Source organism: Dicentrarchus labrax, unplaced genomic scaffold (genome assembly GCF_905237075.1).
Source record: "Dicentrarchus labrax unplaced genomic scaffold, dlabrax2021, whole genome shotgun sequence".
NCBI classification, from domain to species: Eukaryota; Metazoa; Chordata; class Actinopteri; family Moronidae; genus Dicentrarchus; species Dicentrarchus labrax.
The window spans coordinates 3,438-29,172 of NW_026136906.1; the positions used below are offsets into that span (position 1 = coordinate 3,438).

A 25,735-nucleotide genomic window follows, 5' to 3' on the forward strand; every position below is an offset into this window, starting at 1 on the left:
TTCAGCCTTTAAGAGATCCAGTTCTTCTTCTGTGCAGACATTCAGTGTTGAGTTAAGCTGAAGATTTCAGTAACATGAGGTTCCAGCTGTCAAAGTCATTTGGTCAAGTCTTTTTATCACAAAATTCAAACATTGATATTTTTAAGGCATTATTTGACTCATTTCCATCAGTACATCTATGTGCAGAGGACATCGTGTGACTGACTTTGTCTGTGGTTTATTGTCCATGAGGAAGTTGGATGAGGATGCGAGAACAACAGACCACGAAGAGTGACAGTGAAACCAAAGAGAAACTAAAATCAGCTCTGGAGTTTCAACCCTGTTCAGCTTCACGAAAGACATTTTGTTTTATTTGTTTTGTCTTTCTTTATATTCAGGAGTCTACAATGCTGTATCCAAAGACAGAGTTCTGTGATGGACTGTCCTTCAGGACCTGCAGGGTTTTAATCATTCTTCTAACACAGTGTTTAACAGGTAATTTACACAAAGAAACAGTCCAGTAACACATTGAAAAAAATCTTCCAGTAACAACAATGACATTGTAATCATTCACATCAAAACTAATTAATGAATTATTGTCAATAAAAAAAAACACTATGAGATTATTCAATCATTACATCAGTCTACAGTCACACTGGTTGCTCTGTGAGGGTTTGAGCTTAATGCAAATGCTAACATGCTCACAATGATAACGATTTGTTGCACGTAGAATTTGACCTTGTCCACCATCTTAGTTCAGCATATTTTAATACTTTTTAAAAATTTGGTCAGATACAGACTCTGAGGCTCCAGCGGTCGATTTTCTTGGTTTTTGATGCAGTTTTATTAAATGTTTTCTTACTTTTAGAAAGTAAAAATGAATCCATTCAGTCTGATGACATGTATTATAACTATACTACTGTTTCTTGTTTGTTCTTTAGTTTGCGTTGCAGAGCAGTCAGAGTTGATTTGTTCACATCAACCAATCGTAGCCCTGGCTGGTGATGATGTCATTCTACCATGTTACCTTGATCTTCCAATCAGTGCCAGTTCTGAGACAGTGGTGTGGACCAGACCTGGTTTAATCCCAAAGTACATCCATGTTCACCGAGATGGACGACCTGCAAATCTATTTCAAAATCCATCTTATTTTCTCCGAGCGAGACTGTTTGTGGATGAACTGCAGAATGGAAACGTCTCCATGAAAATCTTCAGAGTGAAAATCTCTGATGCAGGAAAATACTTTTGCTTCCTTGAATCAATGTTGAAGGAAGCTTCCATCCAACTCACTGTTGGTAAGTCAGACTTTCTGAAGATGATGAATTACACATTTCTGCTGACTGCTAAGATCAGTAATGTAACTTTATATTAGAAGTAAGCAGCCATGATAAGACACAAAGAAAACAGTGCTGTAAGTTATTTGTTGGATCTGAATCCACTGTTTGAAATTCCTCCTCTCTTCTCATCAGGTGTCGTCTCCACTCCCATCATAGAGGTTGTCTCCAATAACAGTAGAAGAGTAGTTCTACAGTGTGAGTCTAAAGGCTGGTATCCAGAGCCTGAGGTGGTCTGGCTGGACGGTGAGGGAAACCTCCTCTCTGCTGGACCTACAGAGACAGTCAGAGGTCCTGATGACCTCTATACTGTCAGCAGCAGAGTGACTGTGGAGAAGAGACACAGCAAATACTTCATCTGTAGAGTCCAACAGAAGGACATCAACCAGATCAGAGAGACACACATCTATGTTCCAGGTTATAAAGAGCTCTAAATATATTAAACATATTGTCACTGTTGAGCTCTAGTTTGATTCAATAATGTCATTCTGTTCTCTCTTCTATCTTTTCTTCTGATTCATTCACAGTTCAGTCGTCTCCTGATTTGATTTGGATCATCGTCAATCTTCTTTGCATCATTGTGATGTTTATTATTATCACTCTGGTAATATGTAAGTCACTCATTTATTTTCCTTTTTTATACCAAGTTCTTGTCAGAGCTCTTTATTGACATACATACAGGCATAACAACAGTAACTAAGCAAACAGTCTGAAATGATCTTCACTGCAGGAAATTTGGGGAAAATGGAGGAAATAAAAGAAAATGTGTTGCTTTCAAAAGCTTTCTCTCATTTGGAAATGAAACGATTGAAATGATTATGGTTTTGTTCTGCTTGTGTTGTTTTCTCACTTTCAAACTTCTTTTTCCTGCTTCTGTTGGAACAAAGATGCAATCAGGAACTAGGAGAATGAAGAGAAGATTACAAAGAAGCAAAATGCAGTTGAGAAAAACCTGTGTTTCCTGGCGGGAAAAGAAGATACTCTGTCCTTGTAGAGACAAAAATATCCAGAAGGTGGCAGAAAAGAACAGCAGAGGAAATCATTGTGACACTGGAGGATATTCTCCATCTTTTCCTGCTCTACCATCACACTGACAGAGAATGATGATGTTGTTTGTCTTCCTAGTTTACAATCTATCCATTGTGACTTTGTTTTCAGTCTATGTGAGCAGGTGTTGTCTTTGAGCCAGTGAAAAGGCTGCAGACACACAGTGAAGAAGATCTTAATGATGTTGGTGTCCACTGTATATATTTATATTAGTTTAACCTGTTATTGTTTTTATTGTTTTACTCAAGCTGTATGAGTTTATTTAATTAGTTTATTAATATTTCCTGAAATGTATTATTCCTGCTTTAAACCATGTAATGCAGTTTGTAACTTTGCTTTGAGTATAAATAAAGTTTGAACTTTGAATAAAGTTTGTTCTTAAGCTTTTATTAGTTAGTTTGACAACCCACAGCACTTTAGGATTTATAATACACGTTGGTTTAAAAGTTAAAGAGAAAATAATATTGAAATAGTTTTACCCAACAGTTCCCACTCAAGGTCCACTTACTGGTATTTTCTTGAGTTTTCAGCCACATCACACAGTCTTCATGGATGTATGAAGTTTGTTCAGATAATTTCAGCAACCTCAGACTGTAACAGAACAGTTTACCTGCAGCCTTCATTGTATTTTATGGAACATTAAAGTTTGATCTTCCTCCTGGAGCAGAAGGTCTGTTTGAGCAGCAGATAGTAGCACACAGCAATGAAAGATATTAGAAATAACAGACAACACGAGCTGCAGAAATCCAAGAGGACTTCAGATGATAGTTGTTGTGTTTATGGCAGCCTCTCTCTCCTTTAGTTTGACTGACAGCTGAAGATGAACGCAGCAACAGGAACAAACAGAGAAATACTCAGTACAGGTAGAGTACAACAACTAAATCATTTGTCCTGTAAGGAGCTGTGGATGTGACAGGATGCTCCTTTAGTTTCTGATCTTGATACTAGAAAGAAAGGTTAGTGCGCCCCCTGCTGATAAATAAAGGTTCAATATTAGTGTCACTGCATCTTCCTCTTCATGCTCCTATAATGTGTGCTGCTCTCACGTCTCCAGGTTCACAAACAGTCTAAAGCAGAACATCTGTGTGGAGACGCTTCGAGAAAGCAATCACAGGTATCTCACTCTCTGTCTGTTATCAGTCATCAAGTTATCAAATTATACCCCAGGTTAATTAAAACAGTACCTCCAATTATACATATAAAAAACCTGACATTATATCGTTGTAGGAAGGGGGGAAGGCTTCAGCACTTTACGTTGCCGTAGCATAAGGGCCCCAAATCTTCATGTAGCTATCTATCAGTTTATAACATAGGAAGTTTTAGCCATTTTGTCCAGACACTCCGTCACTGGTATATCCACTCTAGTTTTCCTACATCCAGTGATAAGTACTGTTCTGCACCATGAGATCTGCTGAGCATTTAGTCCACTTCCCTTTGGTATCACACCTTATAGACAGATCAGCAGTTCCTGTACCAGTACAGACATCATCAAGTGTAATCTGTTTATATGTACTGTAGGGCTCTCTTCATTTCACCTTTATTCATTGTAAAGACTTTAAAAAGTCAATTATTGGCTTAATATGTGCAAAATTAACCCAACAATAAAAAAAAATGTAATCTTGCTGGGGATGATTTCATAAACTAGTAAAATGTGTCAATATCTGTCCTCATAAATATACTAATTTTTATTCAATAGATACTGACGTACTCGCTCAACACTTAAAATGTTATAATAAACTCAGCCACACAATTTAGGATCGGAGGGTTCGAGTACAGTAAATTATTTTGTAGTGTGGTTTTAGTCTTGATTTCACTTCCACAATTGTCCACTAGAGGTCACTATTTTACTCTCTAAAATCCTTGGTGTCTCAGCAATGCAGATTTATTTTTCAAGAATGCAATATGTGTCATTAATGTTTGATACATCTTCATCATTTATATTTGAAATAAAGCTAATAAAATATTTATGATAATAAAAACAAGACATTACCTCTAAAACACTAATATCAGCTTCTTAAGCACTTAATTGTGCAATATTAAATATATCATAACACATTTTATTTATCTGTTTTATTAGAATGTTTGATAATGAACTTCAGGGAACATCCTGTTGTCTCAGAATAGAAATGATTACAAATTTAATAGCTGAGATATCATCGCCATGGCTGTACCTTGCCTTTTCCTTGTGTCTCCCTCCCCTGTGTCTCCTGTCTGTGTTGTGTGTGTGGTTTCCCTCCTGCCTTCCAGCTCTGCTCCACACACCTTTCTGCAATCCCCTTATCAACCCTCCCAGTCTGCCTACCTGCCTCCTATCATCTCATCTCATCTCATCTACCCAACAGTTTATCAATACCGCGCTCCGTTGATTGTTTCGTAGATTGTCTGGAGCGGGAGTTACACCACACCTTTCTGCATTCCTGCCATATTTAGGATACACCTCATCTATCTGCTTGCCAGTCAGCTATCTTTAGTCAACCATTTCCTTTTTTTGGAATAAGACCGACTCAGTTTGTTTATCTGTTCTGGGGGGTTTTTCTCTCTGTCTTCTGCAGAAAACATCACTTCCTGTACAGGTTTCGATACTTGTGCAACTTTTGTAACACCTTTTGACCAGTTCAAGATCAGAGATGAAAAGTGTGTTGAATCTAGATACAATACACTGAACAACAGGGGCGATGTCACAATAAAAGCACAGTGGTAAATAATAAAACTGTGGTTTTTCCACAATGACATGTCAGAATTTCTGCTGTGAAAAAGGCCCTCAGATTTAAAGTGCTCCAGCTTATAAACACTGACATAAAGACACTTCCACTCATACCTCTGAGTTTATCCAACATCTACTACCCTGATACATGTTGAAATAATAAATACATAAGAGACATGTAAAGCTGTATTTCCTTCATTTCAAGTGGAACTTTGGCTTCATACTACAGTGACAGAACCTGACCTTCTCTAGTCTAATTTCAACTTTCAACAGGACACAAAAGCATTCCACAGTTATCTGACTTGTTAGTGAAATGTAATCAAACTAAACTTTGGTTTAATAACCTGTGACCCCCATCAAAGTTGTACTTCTTCATTGCATGCCAGGGTGAGAACAGCACAGCATGACTGAGTTTGCATTCTTCATCCTGCAGATAAGAGTTTCTTTTTAAAAGTGAAATATCGAAGGCATATTTTCACAATCTTAGACTGTTAGAACATATAACATATACAATATAATGCAGGTTATTCTATTGACCTAAACACATTTTATGTTGTTGTCTGTATAAAGTGGAATCATTTGGCATTACAAGTGTAATACTGAGCCTGTATGTTTATTCTTCTTATACAACCCTTTTATAGAAAGAAAAATGAAGTGGAACATTGTCTGTGTTTTGTAGTTCAGCCCTGGAGGAAATACATACACAAAATACATAATCCTTCATCAGTATTTTACTCATTTAATCAATAATCTACTTTCAGGATGAAGTACTATTAACAGTTAAAGGATAAATGTTACAGTTCTTTTCAATAATTAACAGTTAATTTCCTGTGAAATGATTGAGGAGTTAACATGTGAGGGCAGTTTGATGCTTTAAAGGATGCATTTAGATACACAGTCCATCTTAATACAAACATACATTGAAAGAGTTATTGATCACCTTTTCCTGAAGTGATGCTCTATCACAACTTCAGTGGAAGTGGCTGTGGTTCAGGAGGTAGAGTGGATCGTCCACTGATCACAGGGTTGGCAGTTTGATTCCGAGTTTGGTAACAAGCCCTCCTGCCAACACAGCTTTTCCTCTACAATCAAAGTTTTTTTTTAATCGCCGCTTACTAAATAATTGGGAGCATAAAAACAAGGTTTTGAGTTGATTAGGCTAGAATAAAATCAACCACTTTTTCCACATTATTTGACCTCCATGAGACCCTCCAACCTGACCTGTAAACTATCGGTCTCACAGTCACAGCTGACACCCCAGTGCTCCCACTACAATCCTCCCTCCTTTAAACCTGTTTGCTCCATCTGTCAGTAAGAATGAGAAGATCCATACAGAACAGAATGATTTATAAACAATAATATTGATTCAGTTTTAATATTTTATATAGAATATTAAGTGAATATTAACATTGTAGAAAATATAACACAATCACTTTAAGTCTCAGAATATCTGAATTCAAACTGGATCCCCCACATTTCAAATAGAAACTCCTGTTTATACTATAGTTTGACTGAATACTGAGAGATCTGCATCCACATTGCCCAATATGTCAATGTAATCAATATTTAAATACAATATCTGATCAATAATCTCACAATGCGGAGTAACTTTACTGAGAGACTAGACAATTATTATCTTATTTTAAATGGATGTGTGTCTGTGAGGAATGCAGTCACACCCATATGTTGTCTGAACTGATTCCAGTTCTCAGTTGTCAGAGTGGAGTGGAAGAACCGGCTCTGTGGAGGAGTTTATAATTTTTTTAGATCTTAACAAATGTTTTTGTGCGTCACAAGAGCTCAGCCTCTCTGTGCTTTCAGTTTGTTTTTTCCCTGAATTCTCTACAATATGTTTCATAGACATCATACTCGGGGTAAGACAGGACTCTGACACAGACTGAGTTTGTGGTTTTTACTGCAGAGGGTCTTAATGAAGCTACAGTGAACTGTTTCTGTCGTCGGACAGCTGACAGAGTACTTTATTCATGTCAGAGAGAACAAACATCACAGTGGAGAGTTTGCATTCCTCATTCTACAGGTAAGAGTTCATTTTTTAAAGTAAAACTTATAAATAAAACTTGATAATTTCATAATCTTTGACCATTATAACAATGTGCAGATTGTTTTATGGAGAAATGTTCTGTGTTGTTTATGTTGAGGGATAATTCCCAACGTGGTGTGTTTGCCTCCATGAAGTCCATTAATTCCTGATTATGGTGTAAGGGGTTCCCTTACTTAATAATGAAGGTAATTAATCACTGGTGATTAATAATACACTCGTAAATGGGACACCACCTCCGTTGTTTATCTACTGGAATAATCTGGAGGAAGTTATTCCACGAATCTGATCAAATCAATTTGGCTGATGATGAATGTCTTAAAGTGGTTGGTCTTCAGCTTTGATTGTAAACTCATTCAGCTTCTTGTTTGAAAATAACTGGAGGATGAAACGCTGCCCTGGAGAATTCTCCATCGTCACTAAGTCCAAGAATTAGATTAAATTCACTTTCTGTGAATCAATATATATATATATATATATATATATATATATATAAGACTACAAAAATATAAAAGAAGAAATTCGTTCGTGTCTTGAGCTTTCAAAATAAAAGTACTTCAGCACCGCAAGTTATTACTTGAGGAAAAATTCAACACGTGTCGCAAACGAAGTAAAGTACAGAATTAAAAGTAAGAACGAGAGTAATAAGCGAATGGATCTTAGAAAGAAGAAAAGAACGAAGTTTATAAGAGCAGAAGAGAGGGAATGACGTAACTGGAGAGGAGCTGACCGCGCGTCACTTCCTCTGTTTTGAACTCACGTAACTTTAATAACTCTTATCATATTTTAAAGTTTCAAGATCATAATTCACCGTTCACAGAACCCACCATGACTTAATACATAGTTCACATGTTTTAATATAAAATAAAAAGTAGAGCTGGTTAAAATCATTAAACATGCATATAAAGCAATACTGATGGATTTTACATATTTCATACAGTGCTAGCTTAATCCTTGTTATAACAATTATGTGTCAGGCATATACTATTTGCAATAAACACAATTTATAAAACAAAGTCCGTTTTAACTCTACCAGAACTTACCAAAGGTGGCACTGTGGCTCCAAACATTCAGACATTTTACACACATGATACACACAATTTGATTTAACCTGAAGATGGAAACAAGGAAAACATAAAATGTGCGACTTTCTCATGCTGGATGGAAATCTGTTAATTTTGAGAAGATGAAATTTTACCTCAATACTCCAACAGAAAATGTTGTTACTGCTATGTAGATGGGAATGTCATTGCTAGCAAATGGACATCTCCTAAATCACCTTAAAGAGGGGGAAAGGAGGGTCTGTTCTCTTCTGGGGTGAGTCTATTAGATCAAAAGGAGATACAAACACATTACATGGCCCTCCTATCATGATTTAAAACTAAAAAGGCATTTAAATTATCACACATCTCTTGTAAGAAAACAACGGTTTCCTAACTCCAGATGCTGGGATCCAGAACCTGGGTGTCGAGGGTGGTTCTGATCTGTGGAGGAGTCATTGTTCTGTGAAAGAGGATAGGAAGATTGACACCTAGACATCCCATCTGTGAATCTGAAAGAAACCAGACTCCCTTGGTAGGAGACTGCTCAGCACCAAAGTCTCACCTCCCCTCCTGGCTCAAAGGGGTCAAGGAAAGAGGCCTTTCTGAACTCTCCTGGTAAACAGAATCAAAATAATATGATGATTGTTGAATTAAGAGACGGATAAAGCGTCTCTTGTAGAGGAAGACAAGGACAAGGTCCTACAATGGACACCTGGAAGGACATTATCCCGCTTATACCATGAATTCACTAAATAAAAACAAATAAGATCAATACTTTGTGTTTAAATTAATGTAATGTAACATAGAACTACTGTCTATTCAACTTATCCTGTAAAAACAACCTGCTGCTGTTTTGTTTAATGCAAATGATATTTATGTTTTACCTGCCAAAATCAACAGGAAATGTCTGTTTCATCCGATTTGACTGAACTAGTGACTACAATATCTCCCAAAATGAACTGATTTCAAATATTTGGACACTTTCGTTATTTTTTATTTGGTAGTTTTTCTCCTCTTGTGTTATTGACTTTAACTCTTGCAAGAAAAGAGTCTCGTACCCGAGCCAAAGCGCTCTCTGAGCTATGAGACAAGAAAAACTAAAATTAACTTGAGTTTCTCCCCTGTTCAACCTATTTGTTTGGTTTGTTTTTTTTTAAACAAGCAGACTAAAGGTTTTGTGCTTTTTATTTCCAGGAGTCTACAATGCTGTATCCAAAGATAGAGCAACATGGACTGTCATTCAGGAACTACATAGTTGTGTTTTTCATTATTCTTCTAATACAGTATTTGACAGGTAATTTACACACAAAACAGTAACACATTATTCTGTGTGTGTGTGTGTGTGTGTGTGTGTGTGTGTGTGTGTGTGTGTGTGTGTGTGTGTGTATGTGTGTGTGAGTGTGTGTTGGAAAGCAGAAGACCAACTCAGTTTCTGACCAAGACAAAACCTTCCAGTCCCTCCTATCTATCTATTTCTGTAACAACTTGGTGAGAAGATGTAATAAAATCAATGACACTGTAATTTCCTAATGCATTACTTTATTGACAATAACACAACTTTCTTATATGATTTTACAATGTGAGACTCCAGCACACTGCCAGCTCTGTGAGGCTCTTTAGTCTCCTTATGAAGTTATTTAGAGACACAACAGTTCCCACCATGAGCAACACACAAAAAACTTCATTTTAAGAGGAAGAAGAGAGAATTAGAAAAAGAGATTTGTCTATTATTTCTGTATTTTGAGTGTTTTTGTTGTTTTGATGCAGTTTTATTAAATGTGTTCTTACTTTTAGAAAGTAAAAATGAATCCATTCAGTCTGATGACATGTATTATAACTATACTACTGTTTCTTGTTTGTTCTTTAGTTTGCGTTGCAGAGCAGTCAGAGTTGATTTGTTCACATCAACCAATCGTAGCCCTGGCTGGTGATGATGTCATTCTACCATGTTACCTTAAACCTCCAATCAGTGCCAGTTCTGAGACAGTGGTGTGGACCAGACTTGGATTAGACCCAAAGTACATCCATTTTCACCGAGATGGACAACCTGTGTATCGAATTCAAAATCCATCTTATTTTTACCGAACGAGACTGTTTGTGGATGAACTGCAGAATGGAAACGTCTCCATGAAAATCTTCAGAGTGAAAATCTCTGATGCAGGAAAATACTTTTGTATCCTTGAACCAATGTTGAAGAAAGCTTCCATCCAACTCACTGTTGGTAAGTCAGACTTTCTGAAGATGATGAATTACACATTTCTGCTGACTGCAAAGATCAGTAATGTAACTTTATATTAGAAGTAAGCAGCCATGATAAGACACAAAGAAAACAGTGCTGTAAGTTATTTGTTGGATCTGAATCCACTGTTTGAAATTCCTCCTCTCTTCTCATCAGGTGTCGTCTCCACTCCCATCATAGAGGCTGTCTCCAATAACAGTACTTGAGTAGTTTTACAGTGTGAGTCTAAAGGCTGGTATCCAGAGCCTGAGGTGGTCTGGCTGGACGGTGAGGGGAAACCTCCTCTCTGCTGGACCTACAGAGACAGTCAGAGGTCCTGATGACCTCTATACTGTCAGCAGCAGAGTGACTGTGGAGAAGAGACACAGCAACAACTTCACCTGTAGAGTCCAACAGAAGGACATCAACCAGACCAGAGAGACACACATCTATGTTCCAGGTTATAAAGAGCTCTAAATATATTAAACATATTGTCACTGTTGAGCTCTAGTTTGATTCAATAATGTCATTCTGTTCTCTCTTCTATCTTTTCATCTGATTCATTCACAGTTCAGTCTTCTGATTGGAGTGGTATCATCATCATCATCATCATCATCATTCTTCTTTGCATCATTGTGCTGTTCATTATTATGATGCTGATAAAATGTAAGTCACATATTTATTTTCCTTTTTTTATTCCAAGTTACTATCAGAGCTCTTTATTGACATACATACAGGCATAACAACAGTAACTAAGCAAACAGTCTGAAATGATCTTCACTGCAGGAAATTCGGGGGAAAATGGAGGAAATAAAAGAAAATGTGTTGCTTTCAAAAGCTTTCTCTCAAATGTTTTCTTTATGAAAGTCACTGTGATGTTAAAATATTCCAGTTCAAACAACAGAAACACATGAACAAAACCACTTTAACACTTTCCTGATTCTGTTGGCTCACAGGCATAAAGAGGATCCAGAGGAATTAAATGTTACACTGAAGACACTTTAAAACACAGAGAGACGCAGCGTTGAACGACGTGGACTAAAAACCTCCTGTAGTGACCGAGAACGAGGAGGAAATCATTGTGACACTGGAGGATATTCTCCATCTTTTCCTGCTCTACCATCACACTGACAGAGAATGATGATGTTGTTTGTCTTCCTAGTTTACAATCTATCCATTGTGACTTTGTTTTCAGTCTATGTGAGCAGGTGTTGTCTTTGAGCCAGTGAAAAGGCTGCAGACACTCAGTGAAGAAGGGAGATCTTAATGATGTTGGTGTCCAGTCTAAGATATGAGCTGTGACTGAAGATTCCTGCTTTCATTTCATGGATTGTATCAAAGTTCCCACTTTAGCACTTTAAAAGAATCTGAACTGTTTTGTAAAATGTGTAAGGAGCTGTGGATGTGACAGGATGCTCCTTCAGTTTCTGGTTTTAGTGACAATGAAAATACTGATCTTGGCATTAACCTCTGTTCACATTTTAGTATTTATTTCTGCACTTTTCTGTATTTATAATTCACTAACTGCTGTCTGTAAGTCAAATTAAAGCTTTACTGTACTCGACACTATTAAATCTATCTATCAATAGATCATACTCTCATTTATTATGTCACTGTGGTCATTTTCAACACTGTCAGTGATTCAGACACTATCTGACTTTACATCTGGAACCTTTAAAGTCATTTAACAATGTAATAAAACACAGGGTGACTCCTTATTAAACAGAAACCTTTACACTCACTTTAAGCTCTCTGATATTAGAAAGAAAGGTTAGTGCGCCCCCTGCTGCTCATAAAGCTGGTTGTTAACTGGTTCAGTGAACTCTGAGTTTATCAATGCAGCTACAAGAGTCATGAGGAAGAAGGCAATCTTTTTAAATTTGTTTCTGTGCAGGAAGAAGTTGTAATGTCTGTAAACACAGTATGAACAGGACTAAACTTTATATGAAAACTACTCTAACAACCTGATTATTAGTCATTCATTCAATGTTCAGTTACATCCTGTGGTTAAATAATACTGACTAGACTGCTCAGCAACTCTTTAGAGAAAATAATAGAGGAACTCAAAACCTCAACCATTGACTGAAACTGCCTGAAATTTAATAAAGTCATTGTACATCCTCATTTGCTGTCAGATGAGAACAACATCACAGTGGAGAGTTTGCATCCATCACGCTGTAAGTCAGAGTTTCTTTTTAAAGTAAAACTTGAATGTTAAATGTTGGATTTGTCATCATTTCATTATTTGACTGTTATAACAATGTGCAGATTATTTTATGGACAAACTCTCTGTGTTGTTTATTGTGATATCATTATAGTCTATATAAAGTGGACTCACACTGTTACGTAGACACTGAGTCTGTATTCTTATATTGTTATCATTTATTTTACAAACCTTTTATCGAAAACTTTGAACTCCATTTTTAAAGTAAAAACGATGTTCAGAAAGATTAAGAAAAGAAAATGTATATCACACATAATATCTGGTATTAATTGTTTCCACTAGTATATCGATGTGATGACAACAGCATGTGACTGCGGGTTTGTACTTTACTGTCCATGAGGAGGTTAGATGAGGATGTGAGAACAACAGATCACAAAAACACTGAAACCAAAGAGAAACTAAAATAAACTCTAGAGTTTCTACCCTGTTCAACCTCATTTTCAACTAAATACATTTATTTATTATTTTATTTTAAACAACAACACTAGAGGTTGTTGTCTTTCTTTATATTCAGGAGTCTACAATGCTGTCCAAAGACAGAGCTCTGTGATGGACTGCAGGGTTTTCATCATTCTTCTAACACAGTGTTTAACAGGTAATTTACACATAGAAACAGTCCAGTAACACATTGAGTGTGTGTGTGTGTGTGTGTGTGTGTGTGTGTGTGTGTGTGTGTGTGTGTGTGTGTGTGTGTGTGTGTGTGTGTGACAAGAATTTTGTTTTTGATGCAGTTTTATTAAATGTGTTCTTACTTTTAGAAAGTAATAATGAATCCATTCAGACTGATGACATGTATTATAACTATACTACTGTTTCTTGTTTGTTCTTTAGTTTGCGTTGCAGAGCAGTCAGAGTTGATTTGTTCACATCAACCAATCGTAGCCCTGCCTGGTGATGATGTCATTCTACCATGTTACCTTGAACCTCCAATCAGTGCCAGTTCTGAGACAGTGGAGTGGACCAGACCTGGTTTAGACCCAAAGTACATCCATGTTCACCGAGATGGACGACTGATGTTTGATTATCAAAACCCATCTTATTATCTCAGAACGAGACTGTTTGACGATGAACTGCAGAATGGAAACGTCTCCATGAAAATCTTCAGAGTGAAAATCTCTGATGCAGGAAAATACTTTTGCATCCTTGAATCAATGTTGAAGAAAGCTTCCATCCAACTCACTGTTGGTAAGTCAGACTTTCTGAAGATGATGAATTACACATTTCTGCTGACTGCAAAGATCAGTAATGTAACTTTATATTAGAAGTAAGCAGCCATGATAAGACACAAAGAAAACAGTGCTATAAGTTATTTGTTGGATCTGAATCCACTGTTTGAAATTCCTCCTCTCTTCTCATCAGGTGTCGTCTCCACTCCCATCATAGAGGTTGTCTCCAATAACAGTAGAAGAGTAGTTTTACAGTGTGAGTCTAAAGGCTGGTATCCAGAGCCTGCGGTGGTCTGGCTGGACGGTGAGGGAAACCTCCTCTCTGCTGGACCTACAGAGACAGTCAGAGGTCCTGATGACCTCTATACTGTAAGCAGCAGAGTGACTGTGGAGAAGAGACACAGCAACAACTTCACCTGTAGAGTCCAACAGAAGGACATCAACCAGACCAGAGAGACACACATCTATGTTCCAGGTTATAAAGAGCTCTAAATATATTAAACATATTGTCACTGTTGAGCTCTAGTTTGATTCAATAATGTCATTCTGTTCTCTCTTCTATCTTTAATCTGATTTATTCACAGTTCAGTCATCTTCTGATCGGATTCGGATCATCATCATTATTCCTGTTTGCATTATTGTGCTGTTCATCATTATCACCCTGATAATATGTAAGTCACATATTTATTTTCCTTTTTTATTCCAAGTTACTGTCAGAGCTCTTTATTGACATACATACAGGCATAACAACAGTAACTAAGCAAACAGTCTGAAATGATCTTCACTGCAGGAAATTTGGGGGAAAGGGAGGAAATAAAAGAAAATGTGTTGCTTTCAAAAGCTTTCTCTCATTTGGAAATGTTCTGTTTATGAAAGTCACTGTGATGTTAAAAATATTCCAGTTCAATTATCATATTTTGTTCTGCTTGTGGAGTTTTCTCACTTTAACACTCATTCATTGATTAGACTAAAACACATGAACACAACAACTTCAACACTTTCCTGTTTCTTTTGCTTCACAGACATAATATGGAACCGTAGTGTGAAACTCCAGCCCTTAGTGGAGGGAAATCAGCAACAGGAGGACCAGAGAGAGCAACTGGACAGAGTTCAGAGATCACAGACAGAGGAACCATCAGGAGCAGGAAATAACACTGAAGACACTTTAAAACATAGAGAGACGCAGTGTTGAACGATGTGGACTAAAAACCTCCTGTAGTGACCGAGAACGAGGAGGAAATCATTGTGACACTGGAGGATATTCTCCATCTTTTCCTGCTCTACCATCACGCTGACAGAGAATGATGATGTTGTTTGTCTTCCTAGTTTACAATCTATCCATTGTGACTTTGTTTTCAGTCTATGTGAGCAGGTGTTGTCTTTGAGCCAGTGAAAAGGCTGCAGACACACAGTGAAGAAGGGAGATCTTAATGATGTTGGTGTCCAGTCTAAGATATGAGCTGTGACTGAAGATTCCTGCTTTCATTTCATGGATTGTATCAAAGTTCCCACTTCTGTTTAAACACAGAACTGTTCACTGTATATATTTATATTAGTTTAACCTGTTAATGTTTTTATTGTTTTACTCAAGCTGTATAGGTTTATTAGTATTTACTAAAATGTATTAATCCTGCTTTAAACCATGTAATGCAGTTTGTAACTTTGTTTTGAGTATAAATAAAGGTTTATATAAAGTTTCTTCTGAAGCTTTTGACTAGTTTGACAACCCGCAGCACTTTAGGATTTATAATGCATGTTGGTTTAAAAGTTAAAGAGAAAATAATATCGAAATAGTTCTACCAAACAGTTCCCACTCAAGGTCCACTTACTGGTATTTTCTTGAGTTTTCAGCCACATCACACAGTCTTCATGGATGTATGAAGTTTGTTGAGATAATTTCAGCAACCTCAGACTGTAACAGAACAGTTTACCTGCAGCCTTCATTGTATTTTATGGAACATTAAAGTTTGATCTTCCTCCTGGAGTAGAAGGTCTGTTTGAGCAGCAGATAGTAGCACACAACAATGAAAGATATTAGAAATTAACAGACAACACGAGCTGCAGAAATCCAAGAGGACTTCAGATGATGGTTGTTGTGTTTATGGCAGCCTCTCTCTCCTTTAGTTTGACTGACAGCTGAAGATGAACGCAGCAACAGGAACAACAGAAATACTCAGTACAGGTAGAGTACAACAACTAAATCATTTGTCCTGTAAGGAGCTGTGGATGTGACAGGATGCTCCTTTAGTTTCTGATCTTGATACTAGAAAGAAAGGTTAGTGCGCCCCCTGCTGATAAATAAAGGTTCAATGTTAGTGTCACTGCATCTTCCTCTTCATGCTCCTATAATGTGTGCTGCTCTCACGTCTCCAGGTTCACAAACAGTCTAAAGCAGAACATCTGTGTGGAGACGCTTCGAGAAGGCAATCACAGGTATCTTACTCTCTGCCTGTTATCAGTCATCAAGTTATCAAATTATACCCCAGGTTAATTTAAACAGTACCTCAAATTATACATATACAAAACATGACATTATAAACAAATCTTTATGTATCTATCTATCAGTTTACAACATAGGAAGTTTTAGCCATTTTGTCCAGACACTCCATCACTGGTATATCCACTCTAGTTTTCCTATATCGCAGCACTACCCTACATCCAGTGATAAGTACTGTTCTGCACCATGAGATCTGCTGAGCATTTAGTCCACTTCCCTTTGGTATCACACCTTATAGACAGATCATCAGTTCCTGTACCAGTACAGACGCCATCAAGTGTAATCTGTTTATATGTACTGTAGGGCTCTCTTCATTTCACCTTTATTCATTGTGAAGACTTTAAAAAGTCAATTATTGGCTTAATATGTGCAAAATTAACCCAACAATCAAAAAAATTTAATCTGGCTGGGAATGAGTTCTTAAACTAGTAAAATGTGTCAATATCTGTCCTCATAAATATACAATTTTTTATTCAACAGATACTGATGTACTCGCTCAACACTTAAAATGTTATAATTAACTCAGCCACAACATTTAGGTTCGGAGCGTTTGAGTACAGTAAATTATGTTGTAGTGTGGTTTTAGTCATGATTACACTTCCACAACTGTCCACTAGAGGTCACTATTTTACTCTCTAAAATCCTTGGTGTCTTTTGTAGTACAAGTATGAATTTGCTTCTGTTAGACCATGAACCAGTTGGGACTTTGATGTTTCTGATGTGTGTTTCAGCTGAAGACAAACAGATTGAAGGAGAGGCCTCCTATCGACTGGGACTGAACTAGTCTCTCAGTACTTCCTGATTTCCTGTCAGTGGCTCTCAGCACCAAGTTCCTACTGAAGATATCAGTCATTGAAAATGGGTCACCAACAGTTTTTGGACAACAATGAATGTGTGTAAATGTAATAAAATTGCATATAGAAAATAGCAAAATTCCTTTTAAACAAATATATCTATTTATTATACCATCAATTTATAGCTTAACCTGATCAATAAGTTTCAATATTTATCTCTGCACACATCATCAAAGTAATATGTATTTAAGTAGAAATTCAACATTGTGGATCAATGTTCCTGTAATTCGTACAGCATCATGGAGGTTTCTCATTAATTCAAGTGAATGCAATATGTGTCATTAATGCTGACATCCTTTACTGAGTGTTTTTGTTTATAGCACTTAATTGTGTAATATTAACAATATTATTATACAACTCTCTCTCTCTCCCTCTGTAGAGTCAGTATAAGAGAGCATAGAGTTCTTCCTGCAGGGTTATGAAGTTGCCTGTAAACTGGGAGATGTGGCTCTGCTGCAGAAGACACAGGTACAATGTAAACTGTCTGTCTGTCTGTACTGGGACTGTCTCACTGCTAGTAGCTGGTAGAGGACCGTCACTGCTTCCTGTACACGTCTCTACACTTGTTGTGCAGCTTTCTGTGACGAACAGTAGAGAGTACAGAGCGTGTTCAATCTGGATACAATGCACTGAACTACAGGTGGTCTGTCTGTCTGTCTGTCTGTCTGTCTGTGGCTGTCTCAGGTGTTGGTGGCCAACGCTCGCGCTCACTCCCTGATCCTGAAATACAGCGCTGATGTGGTGTCGGCCAGTCCCACCGCCCTGCGTCGACTGATTGCCTGGAAAGAGAGCAGAGTCTGTCAGGAAGTCAGTGCAGACTGTACAGACAGTGCTGCTACTGCCTGGTACTAACTCATTATCAGATAATAAAGCTGGAACAGAAATCCTGATCACATCAGAATTGTTTGACATATTCTGTATCATATCCTGTAAATGTGTTTGATATAATAGTATTGCCTTGTTAACAAATGAGTGATGTAATACATTAATGAACAATAAATAAATAATAAATACTTAAGAGACATGTAAAGCTGTATTTCTTTCATTTTAAGAGGATCTTAAGTACCTGAGCTACTCCAGTCTAATCTCAACTTTCACTGCTTTACACATATCGAGACAAAGGAAAGGTTCCACTAACGTGTCTGACTTGTTAAACTTGTTAAGTTAAATTAGTGTGTTGTAGTCAAACTAACTGAACTTTGGTTGAATAATCTGTTGAGGTCAAATACATTTTAACTCACAAACATGATGGAAATAAAGATGAATTAACACAAGTTGCTTTGTTGTTCATTAGGTTTGAGAAACGCTGGTCGATCTACATTAAATAAAGACACAGAAGACTGACATGTAACACAAGCAAACAGCTACTGAAGTTATCAGCTACTTTTACCTGATACAGTTGAGATAATACTGCCTGTATTGAATGTACTACTGTAATATTGTGATAATGCAGCTATGAAGGATTCCATTGAGAGAAAACATAAAAGACTTTATTTATTTTTTCATTAATTATTGCAATATAATAAAGTTTTTAAATGATTATTTTATTGATTTGTCTTGTTACCAGTATAAACTAAACACATTAGTTTGAGTGGATGTGAATGAAATGAGTGTATTTCTCCACTGGTTCTCCAACGTCTCTGAATATTAGTTTCATTTGTTGTCTGCCTGCATGTTCAAACACGTTTTTAACGTTTCAGGCTGTTTAACTTTTTAGGATCCTCCCCTCCTGTATGCATCAGTGACGTTCTTCTTCATTGCCTTCAGAGCAGGAACAGCACAACATGACTGATCCAGTTTGCATTCTTCACCCTGCAGGTAAGAGTTGTTTTTTAAAGTAAAATAATCCCTGATCAGCATTTTACTAATTTAATCAATAATCCTCATTCATAACGAAGTACAATTAACAGATAAATTGTTAATTAGCTGTGAAATTACGACAGGTTAACATATAAGGGCAGTTTATTGCTTTAAATGATGCATATGTTACTCTTCAGTCAGGACCACTTTTGTCAAAAGAGAACTTATTTCCAAATGCAGAATGTGATATTTGGCGGTATGGATCTGTTCTGGGACCTCTCTGCCCTTCCACGTGCACATGTGAAAAACTTAAGACAAGGAGAGAAGAAGCAAAGACCCCTCAGGGTACAGGACAGAGCAGGCTTCAATGACAACAGAAATAACATTGATTAAATCAGATAACACATAAAAGGTGGAGCTGGGGTGGAGGTGGGTTGCAGAGGATGCAGCAACGGTAGGCAGCTTAAATAAGGCACCACTAAATGAGGGGCCACTGGGGGCTTTGAGGGACCTTTGGCTGATCTTTTGGGGCCACTGATTCCTGATGGTATTTCAGATGATTCTCAAACGGTGCTCTGTTGATTATTGCTGCCGTGCAAAAGCAATGTAAGGATGTCACATTTGTAAAACTCAGGCTGCATTTGACACATAACTGTGAACTCTGAAAGAGAGGAATATTTGAAATTCAATTGATTTAATTTGTGCAGCCTCATATGTGCAGAAAGATAAAGTCTTTGGATAACAGCGTTCAATAAATGCAGCCATTCAGCCTTTAAGAGATCCAGTTCTTCTTCTGTGCAGACGTTCAGTGTTGAGTTAAGCTGAAGATCTCAGTAACACGAGTTTCCAGCTGTCAAAGTCAGTTGGTCAAATCTTTTTATCACAAAATTCCAACATTGATATTCTTAAAACAGACAAAATGTCTTCAAATATACAAACAGACTGTACAGGAGAAAAAGAACAGACTGACTATTTGACTGATTTCCCATGATTAGATCTGATATTAGATAAGGGTGAAAGAAAAACAGATCACACGGATAGAGGACTGAAATCTAGAGTTTCTACCTTGTTCAACCTAATGTTCCACTGAGTAAAGACTTTTGTTTTATTTGTGTTTTTTAGAACAACCAGACTAAAAGATGCTGCCCAGTGACAGACTGTCGTTCATAATTCTTCTAATTGTGACTTTTGAAGGTAATACAACACACAAAACAGTAACACATTTATTGGCAATGAAACAAATTCACTATGAGATTATACAATCATTACATCAGTCTACAGTCACTCTGGTTGCTCTGAGGCTCCGTGGTCAATGCTATAAAATCTAACAACAATTTTTTATGATTTCATGCTTTTTTATTAAATGTTTTCTTACTTTTAGAAAGTAAAAATGATTCCATTCAGTCTGATGACATGTATTATAACTATACTACTGTTTCTTGTTTGTTCTTTAGTTTGCGTTGCAGAGCAGTCAGAGTTGATTTGTTCACATCAACCAATCGTAGCCCTGGCTGGTGATGATGTCATTCTACCATGCTACCTTGATCCTCCAATCAGTGCCAGTTCTGAGACAGTGGTGTGGACCAAACCTGGTTTAGACCCAAAGTACATCCATTTTCACCGAGATGGACGACTGATTTATGACAATCAAAATCCATCTTATAATTTCCGAACGAGACTGTTTGTGGATGAACTGCAGAATGGAAACGTCTCCATGAAAATCTTCAATGCAAAAATCTCTGATGCAGGAAAATACTTTTGCATCCTTGAATCAATGCTGGAGGAAGCTTCCATCCAACTCACTGTTGGTAAGTCAGACTGTCTGAAGATGATGAATTACACATTTCTGCTTTGGTGGGAAATGTTAAGGTATAAACTTTTTAAATCATACACCAATGAGCCATAACATTTAGAGCACTAACAGTGAATAACACTGATTATCTGGTTATCATGGCAGTCAGTGGGTTGCGGAAATTATGGGCAGCGTGAGGATTTGAGCGACTTTGACAAGGGCAACATTGTGATGGACGACTGGGTCAGAGCATCTCCAAACCTGCAGCTCTAGTGGAGTGTTCCTGGTCTGCAGTGGTCAGTACCAATCAAAAGTGGTCCAAGGAAGGAAACCGGAGACAGGGGTCATGGGCCGGCCGAGGCTCACTGATGCATGTGGGGACCTAAAAGCTGGCCCGTGTGGTTCAATCCAACAGACGAGCTACTGTAGCTCAAACTGCTGAAACAGTTAATGCTGGTTCACAGTTTGTTGGTACGGAGCTGCAGGGTCCCCAGGCGGTGATAATGTTATGGCTGATTGGTGTAGTTTGACTGTGATACAAGTTGGATCTGAATCCAGTGTTTGAAATTCCTCCTCATCAGGTGTCATCTCCACTCCCATCACAGAGGTCATTTTACACAACTTTAAAGACATTGTTTTACGGTGTGAGTCTAAAGGCTGGTATCCAGAGCCTGAGGTGGTCTGGCTGGACGGTGAGGGAAACCTCCTCTCTGCTGGACCTACAGAGACAGTCAGAGGTCCTGATGACCTCTATACTGTCAGCAGCAGAGTGACTGTGGAGAAGAGACACAGCAACAACTTCACCTGTAGAGTCCAACAGAAGGACATCAACCAGACCAGAGAGACACACATCTATGTTCCAGGTTATAAAGAGCTCTAAATATATTAAACATATTGTCACTGTTGAGCTCTAGTTTGATTCAATAATGTCATTCTGTTCTCTCTTCTATCTTTTCAGATGATTTATTTACAGTTCAGTCGTCTACTTGTTGTGTTTGGAGCATCGTCATTGTCATTTTCATTACTGTGCTGCTGTTCATTATTATCATTCTGATAGCCAAACGTAAGTCACATAAAAATTTACTTTTTTATGCCAAGTTACAGTAAGAGCTCTTTATTGGCTGTATGTAGGGTTTAATTCTACTTTTTGCCTGTTTTTGCTTTTGTGTAAAATCAAGGACCCGTTCTTTCAAAAACAAAAAAAGAAAGAAAGGAAATAAATGTGAATGGTAAATCTGCCTCTGTAACTGTAAACTGTTTTGTGCCATAACAGCGAGAAGGGAAAGCTTGACAGTCCAAACATTAACTAAGCAAATGGTCATGAAAATAAATTTTGGAAAAAAAAATCTCTCTCCTTTGGAAATGTTCTGTTTATGAAAGTCACTGTGATGTTAAAAATATTCCAGTTCAATTATCATATTTTTGTTCTGCTTGTGTAGTTTTCTCAGTTTAACACTCATTCATTGATTAGACAAAAACACGTGAACACAACAACTTCAACACTCTCCTGTTTCTGTTGGCTCACAGGTATAAAGAGGAACCAGAAGAATGAAAATGAACAGACAGAGAAAGAAAAAGATGAACAGCAGGATGTAGAAAAGTCTGTGATCCCAAGAAAGCCAAATTACATGAAGAAGCAAAATGCAGTTGAGAATACATGTGAAGACCTTCCCATACTGAAGGGAAAGAAGGAGGAGGACCAGAGAGATCAACGGGACAAAATGGAGAGATCACAGAGAGAGGAAACATCAGGAACAGGAAATAACACAGAAGACGAGAAACAGAAGACACTTGAAAATACAAAGAGACAACGAAAAACCTCCTGTAGTGATGGAGAACGATTAGGTCGTAGAGAAGAAGAGTGGAGGAAATCATTGTGACACTGGAACATATTCTCCATCTTTTCCTGGTCTACCCGGTCAGAGCTCAGACGTAGAGCAGGTCGTCCACTATTCAGAAGGTTGGTGGTTAGATTCCCTCCAGTCCGCATGTTAAAGTACTGACAAAAAATCCAATCAAACCCAGAATCAGATGGGTCACTGCTGCACCATGGGCCTGTAATGTCCATTCAGACTTTTTGTATTTCCTAAGGTTTATTTTGTCCAAAACAAGGAAGTAAATCCCGGTTCCTGCATCAGCCCACCCAGGTGCATGCTGGTCCTATGTTTGCCTTCCTTGAGAAAAAGAATGTATTAACCAAAAGGCTTACAGCACCACCTCCAGGCAGGGAGGGAAAACAGCTAATCATAGAAATCATAGAGAAACAAATATGAGACTCAGGGTCATCCAAGAAAGGTTTGATCTTAGGTACCTACAAGTTCATCAGTTCCTTTTATGCAGAGAATCTCAATCTCAATTAAACTCCTGCAGCAGTAATGACCAGCACTTAAGTCTCTGATTGTTAGAGCGCATATGGGACAGGAACACGAGAGGATTGATGTCTCAATGAAGAAGAACAGGTAGTGAACTTGAACCAACATAACCTCAAAATGCTGAGCCAGAAGCAATGACAGGGCTGGTCTGAGTATCATCAGATAATCTGTCATTCATTTGTCATTTAAAAATCTCAATTTGTCTTTTGTTTCATAATAAAAAAGGGTCCGATTTAGGTTTATGTGACCAAAGTCTAGTTACAGACAAAGGACGACACAAGAAGTCCTGGCACTGTGCAACAGGTGAGGTTGAGACAGAGATACACTTTCTCTTAAAATCACATTTGAATACTTTAAAACATTTAATCCAACAATTCCAAACTTTAAAGAGTTAATTGACAATAACAAACAAAAGATTATATTGGGAGAGAGACATGCAGCAAACATAGAGCGACAAAATGTCACAAACTGAGGGACAGACATTAAAATATAATTACTGAATAAGACAAATCAATATCTTGTTGTACATATAGAACACACACACACACACACACACACACACACACACACACACACACACACACACACACACACACACACAGATGTTCTTTTTACCAGTATTTCTCTGTTTTTATTCAACTGCTTATTGTTGTATTGTATTAAATGAATAGTTTCTTTATTAAATGTATTCTTAATGTTTATGTTTTCTGGATTAATTTTATTATTTCAATTCCATTTATTTTAGAATTGTGTTTGTTTTGGCAAAGCTTTGGCAATAATTGTTTCTCACATTCATGCCATTAAAAGCATATTAAATTAAGAGAGTGTGAGAGTGTTTGTGAAAGAGTGTAACAGCAGTGGTTGTAGTCCAGCACAGACAGGCTGCAGTGATTGATGTTAATGTAGTTTGTGTCTGTTCATATGTGAACTGTGCTAATACTTACAAAGACACACAGTTACACTGGTGAATGTGTTACTCTGATGGTTTTAATAGATTTTAGATGATAAATAGAAAATTATCATGTATATTAGGCAACTTTTCTGCGTTTACAACATTTATTCACTCATCTAAAATGTCTCTAAACATGAACCCTGATCCACATCAACTGCAGAGCAGAATAAACTGGAGACACGGCAGGACTGTGTGTCACTTTACTTCATGACTCCTGATTTTATCCAGATGTTTTTGATCCAGGTCTTCATCCTCCAGGAGACTCAGTCAGTCTGTTCTTCATGTCTGCAGTTTTCTGACAGACACACCGCTTTCTGACAGACACACAACTAAACACTCAGCAGTGTTTACTTTATACCTCAGTCTGTATAAATGAGCTGACTGGTGCATTCAAATAGTTAAAGTGTGGGAGACCAAACCTCGCTCTGTTTGACCCCTGATGAGGGTTGAATCAATGAAAGGTCCAGTGTGTAACATTGAGGAGGATCTACTGGCACAAATGGAAGATAATAACTATGTTTTCATTAGTGTATAATCACCTGAAAATAAGGATCAAACCAACATTCAGGCTCTAAAATACGGGAGGTTTTTAATAGTGTCCATATTAAAGGCATGGTCACTATCCTGGTGTGTTTGTGTGTGTTTAGATATTTTAGGTGAAACGTCATCCTGCTCTGACATTTTTACAACCACTGAATCTGGTTGTGTGTTTCCAGTTTGTGACGACTGACAGTTGGTTTTTATTGTATATTGTGTTGATAGAGTGCACATTATTTCATAGACGATGTGGCAACTTGTTTGTTGTTTATTCAGCCTCAAACTCTAAAAGTAAAACATTTGGTTTCACCCTGACTGAAAGTCAATATAAAGTCACACCCGTTATCTAACCCACAGTGAAAGTACACATTGTTAATCTGAGGTTGTCTTTGTGGATATTTTACTCTGGACTTTGACTGTACAGCTTCCGCCCTGAGTTGAGGCTCCTTCACTTACTCAACAGGTATGTAGGATTTTTACATCAAACACTTAACAATACATTACATTAGTGATTTATTTCACATGCCATTATTGTATTTATTTATAGTGTGTTTCTGGATTAAAAGTCAAACTGTCAACAGTCTTTTTCTGTAGTATTATTTCATTCATGTGGCTACAGTAGTGAACGCTGTGGTAATCTGGGACCAATCAGCATTTTACTTTGTATTCACACATATCCAACCTGCTTTCCTCTTGTCTTAACTACAATGTTCAACTCTGTTTTATTTGTTACTAATAAAACATTCAATCACATTGTTCAGGAGTTTATATGAACAGTAAAACCACCACTGTGTTCAACAAAGGTCTGAATCATTACACTGATTACACTGCGTTCAGTTATGATTGAGATATTTCTCCTCTGGTTCCCCCCCTAAAAGTAATTTTCCCCCAGGGATTATTTTTGTATTTCTGATTCTGATTCTGATTTTAGAGAGAATTGAGTCAATTTATTCTCATTTTCAGAACTTTAGAATGATTCACATGAAGTCTGCTATCTTCAATCAGCCATCTCTTCAACCCTCATCATCATCGCCATCACCATTTTGTTCTGTTTTTCCTGTCTGTCCTGGTAAAAGGACTGCTGTCCTTACACATTTCTACACTTACTGTGGGGTTTTCTGTAACACCTTTTAAACAGTAGGGAGTACAGAGTGTGT

At 37.4% G+C, this 25,735-nt stretch overlaps 1 protein-coding gene across 1 annotated transcript in view; it reads left to right on the top strand.

The window, feature by feature from the left end:
- The first annotated feature begins 1,039 nt into the window (after positions 1–1,039).
- LOC127360636 (butyrophilin subfamily 2 member A2-like) overlaps positions 1,040–25,735 on the top strand; it is a 29,396-nt gene continuing 4,700 nt past the window's right edge. The window contains exons 1-3 of the mRNA XM_051395092.1: positions 1,040–1,274; positions 1,449–1,671; positions 14,191–14,249. Of these exons, the coding sequence (XP_051251052.1) occupies positions 1,181–1,274; positions 1,449–1,671; positions 14,191–14,249 (376 nt within the window). The 5' untranslated portion in view covers positions 1,040–1,180. The remainder of the gene's footprint in view (positions 1,275–1,448; positions 1,672–14,190; positions 14,250–25,735) is intronic.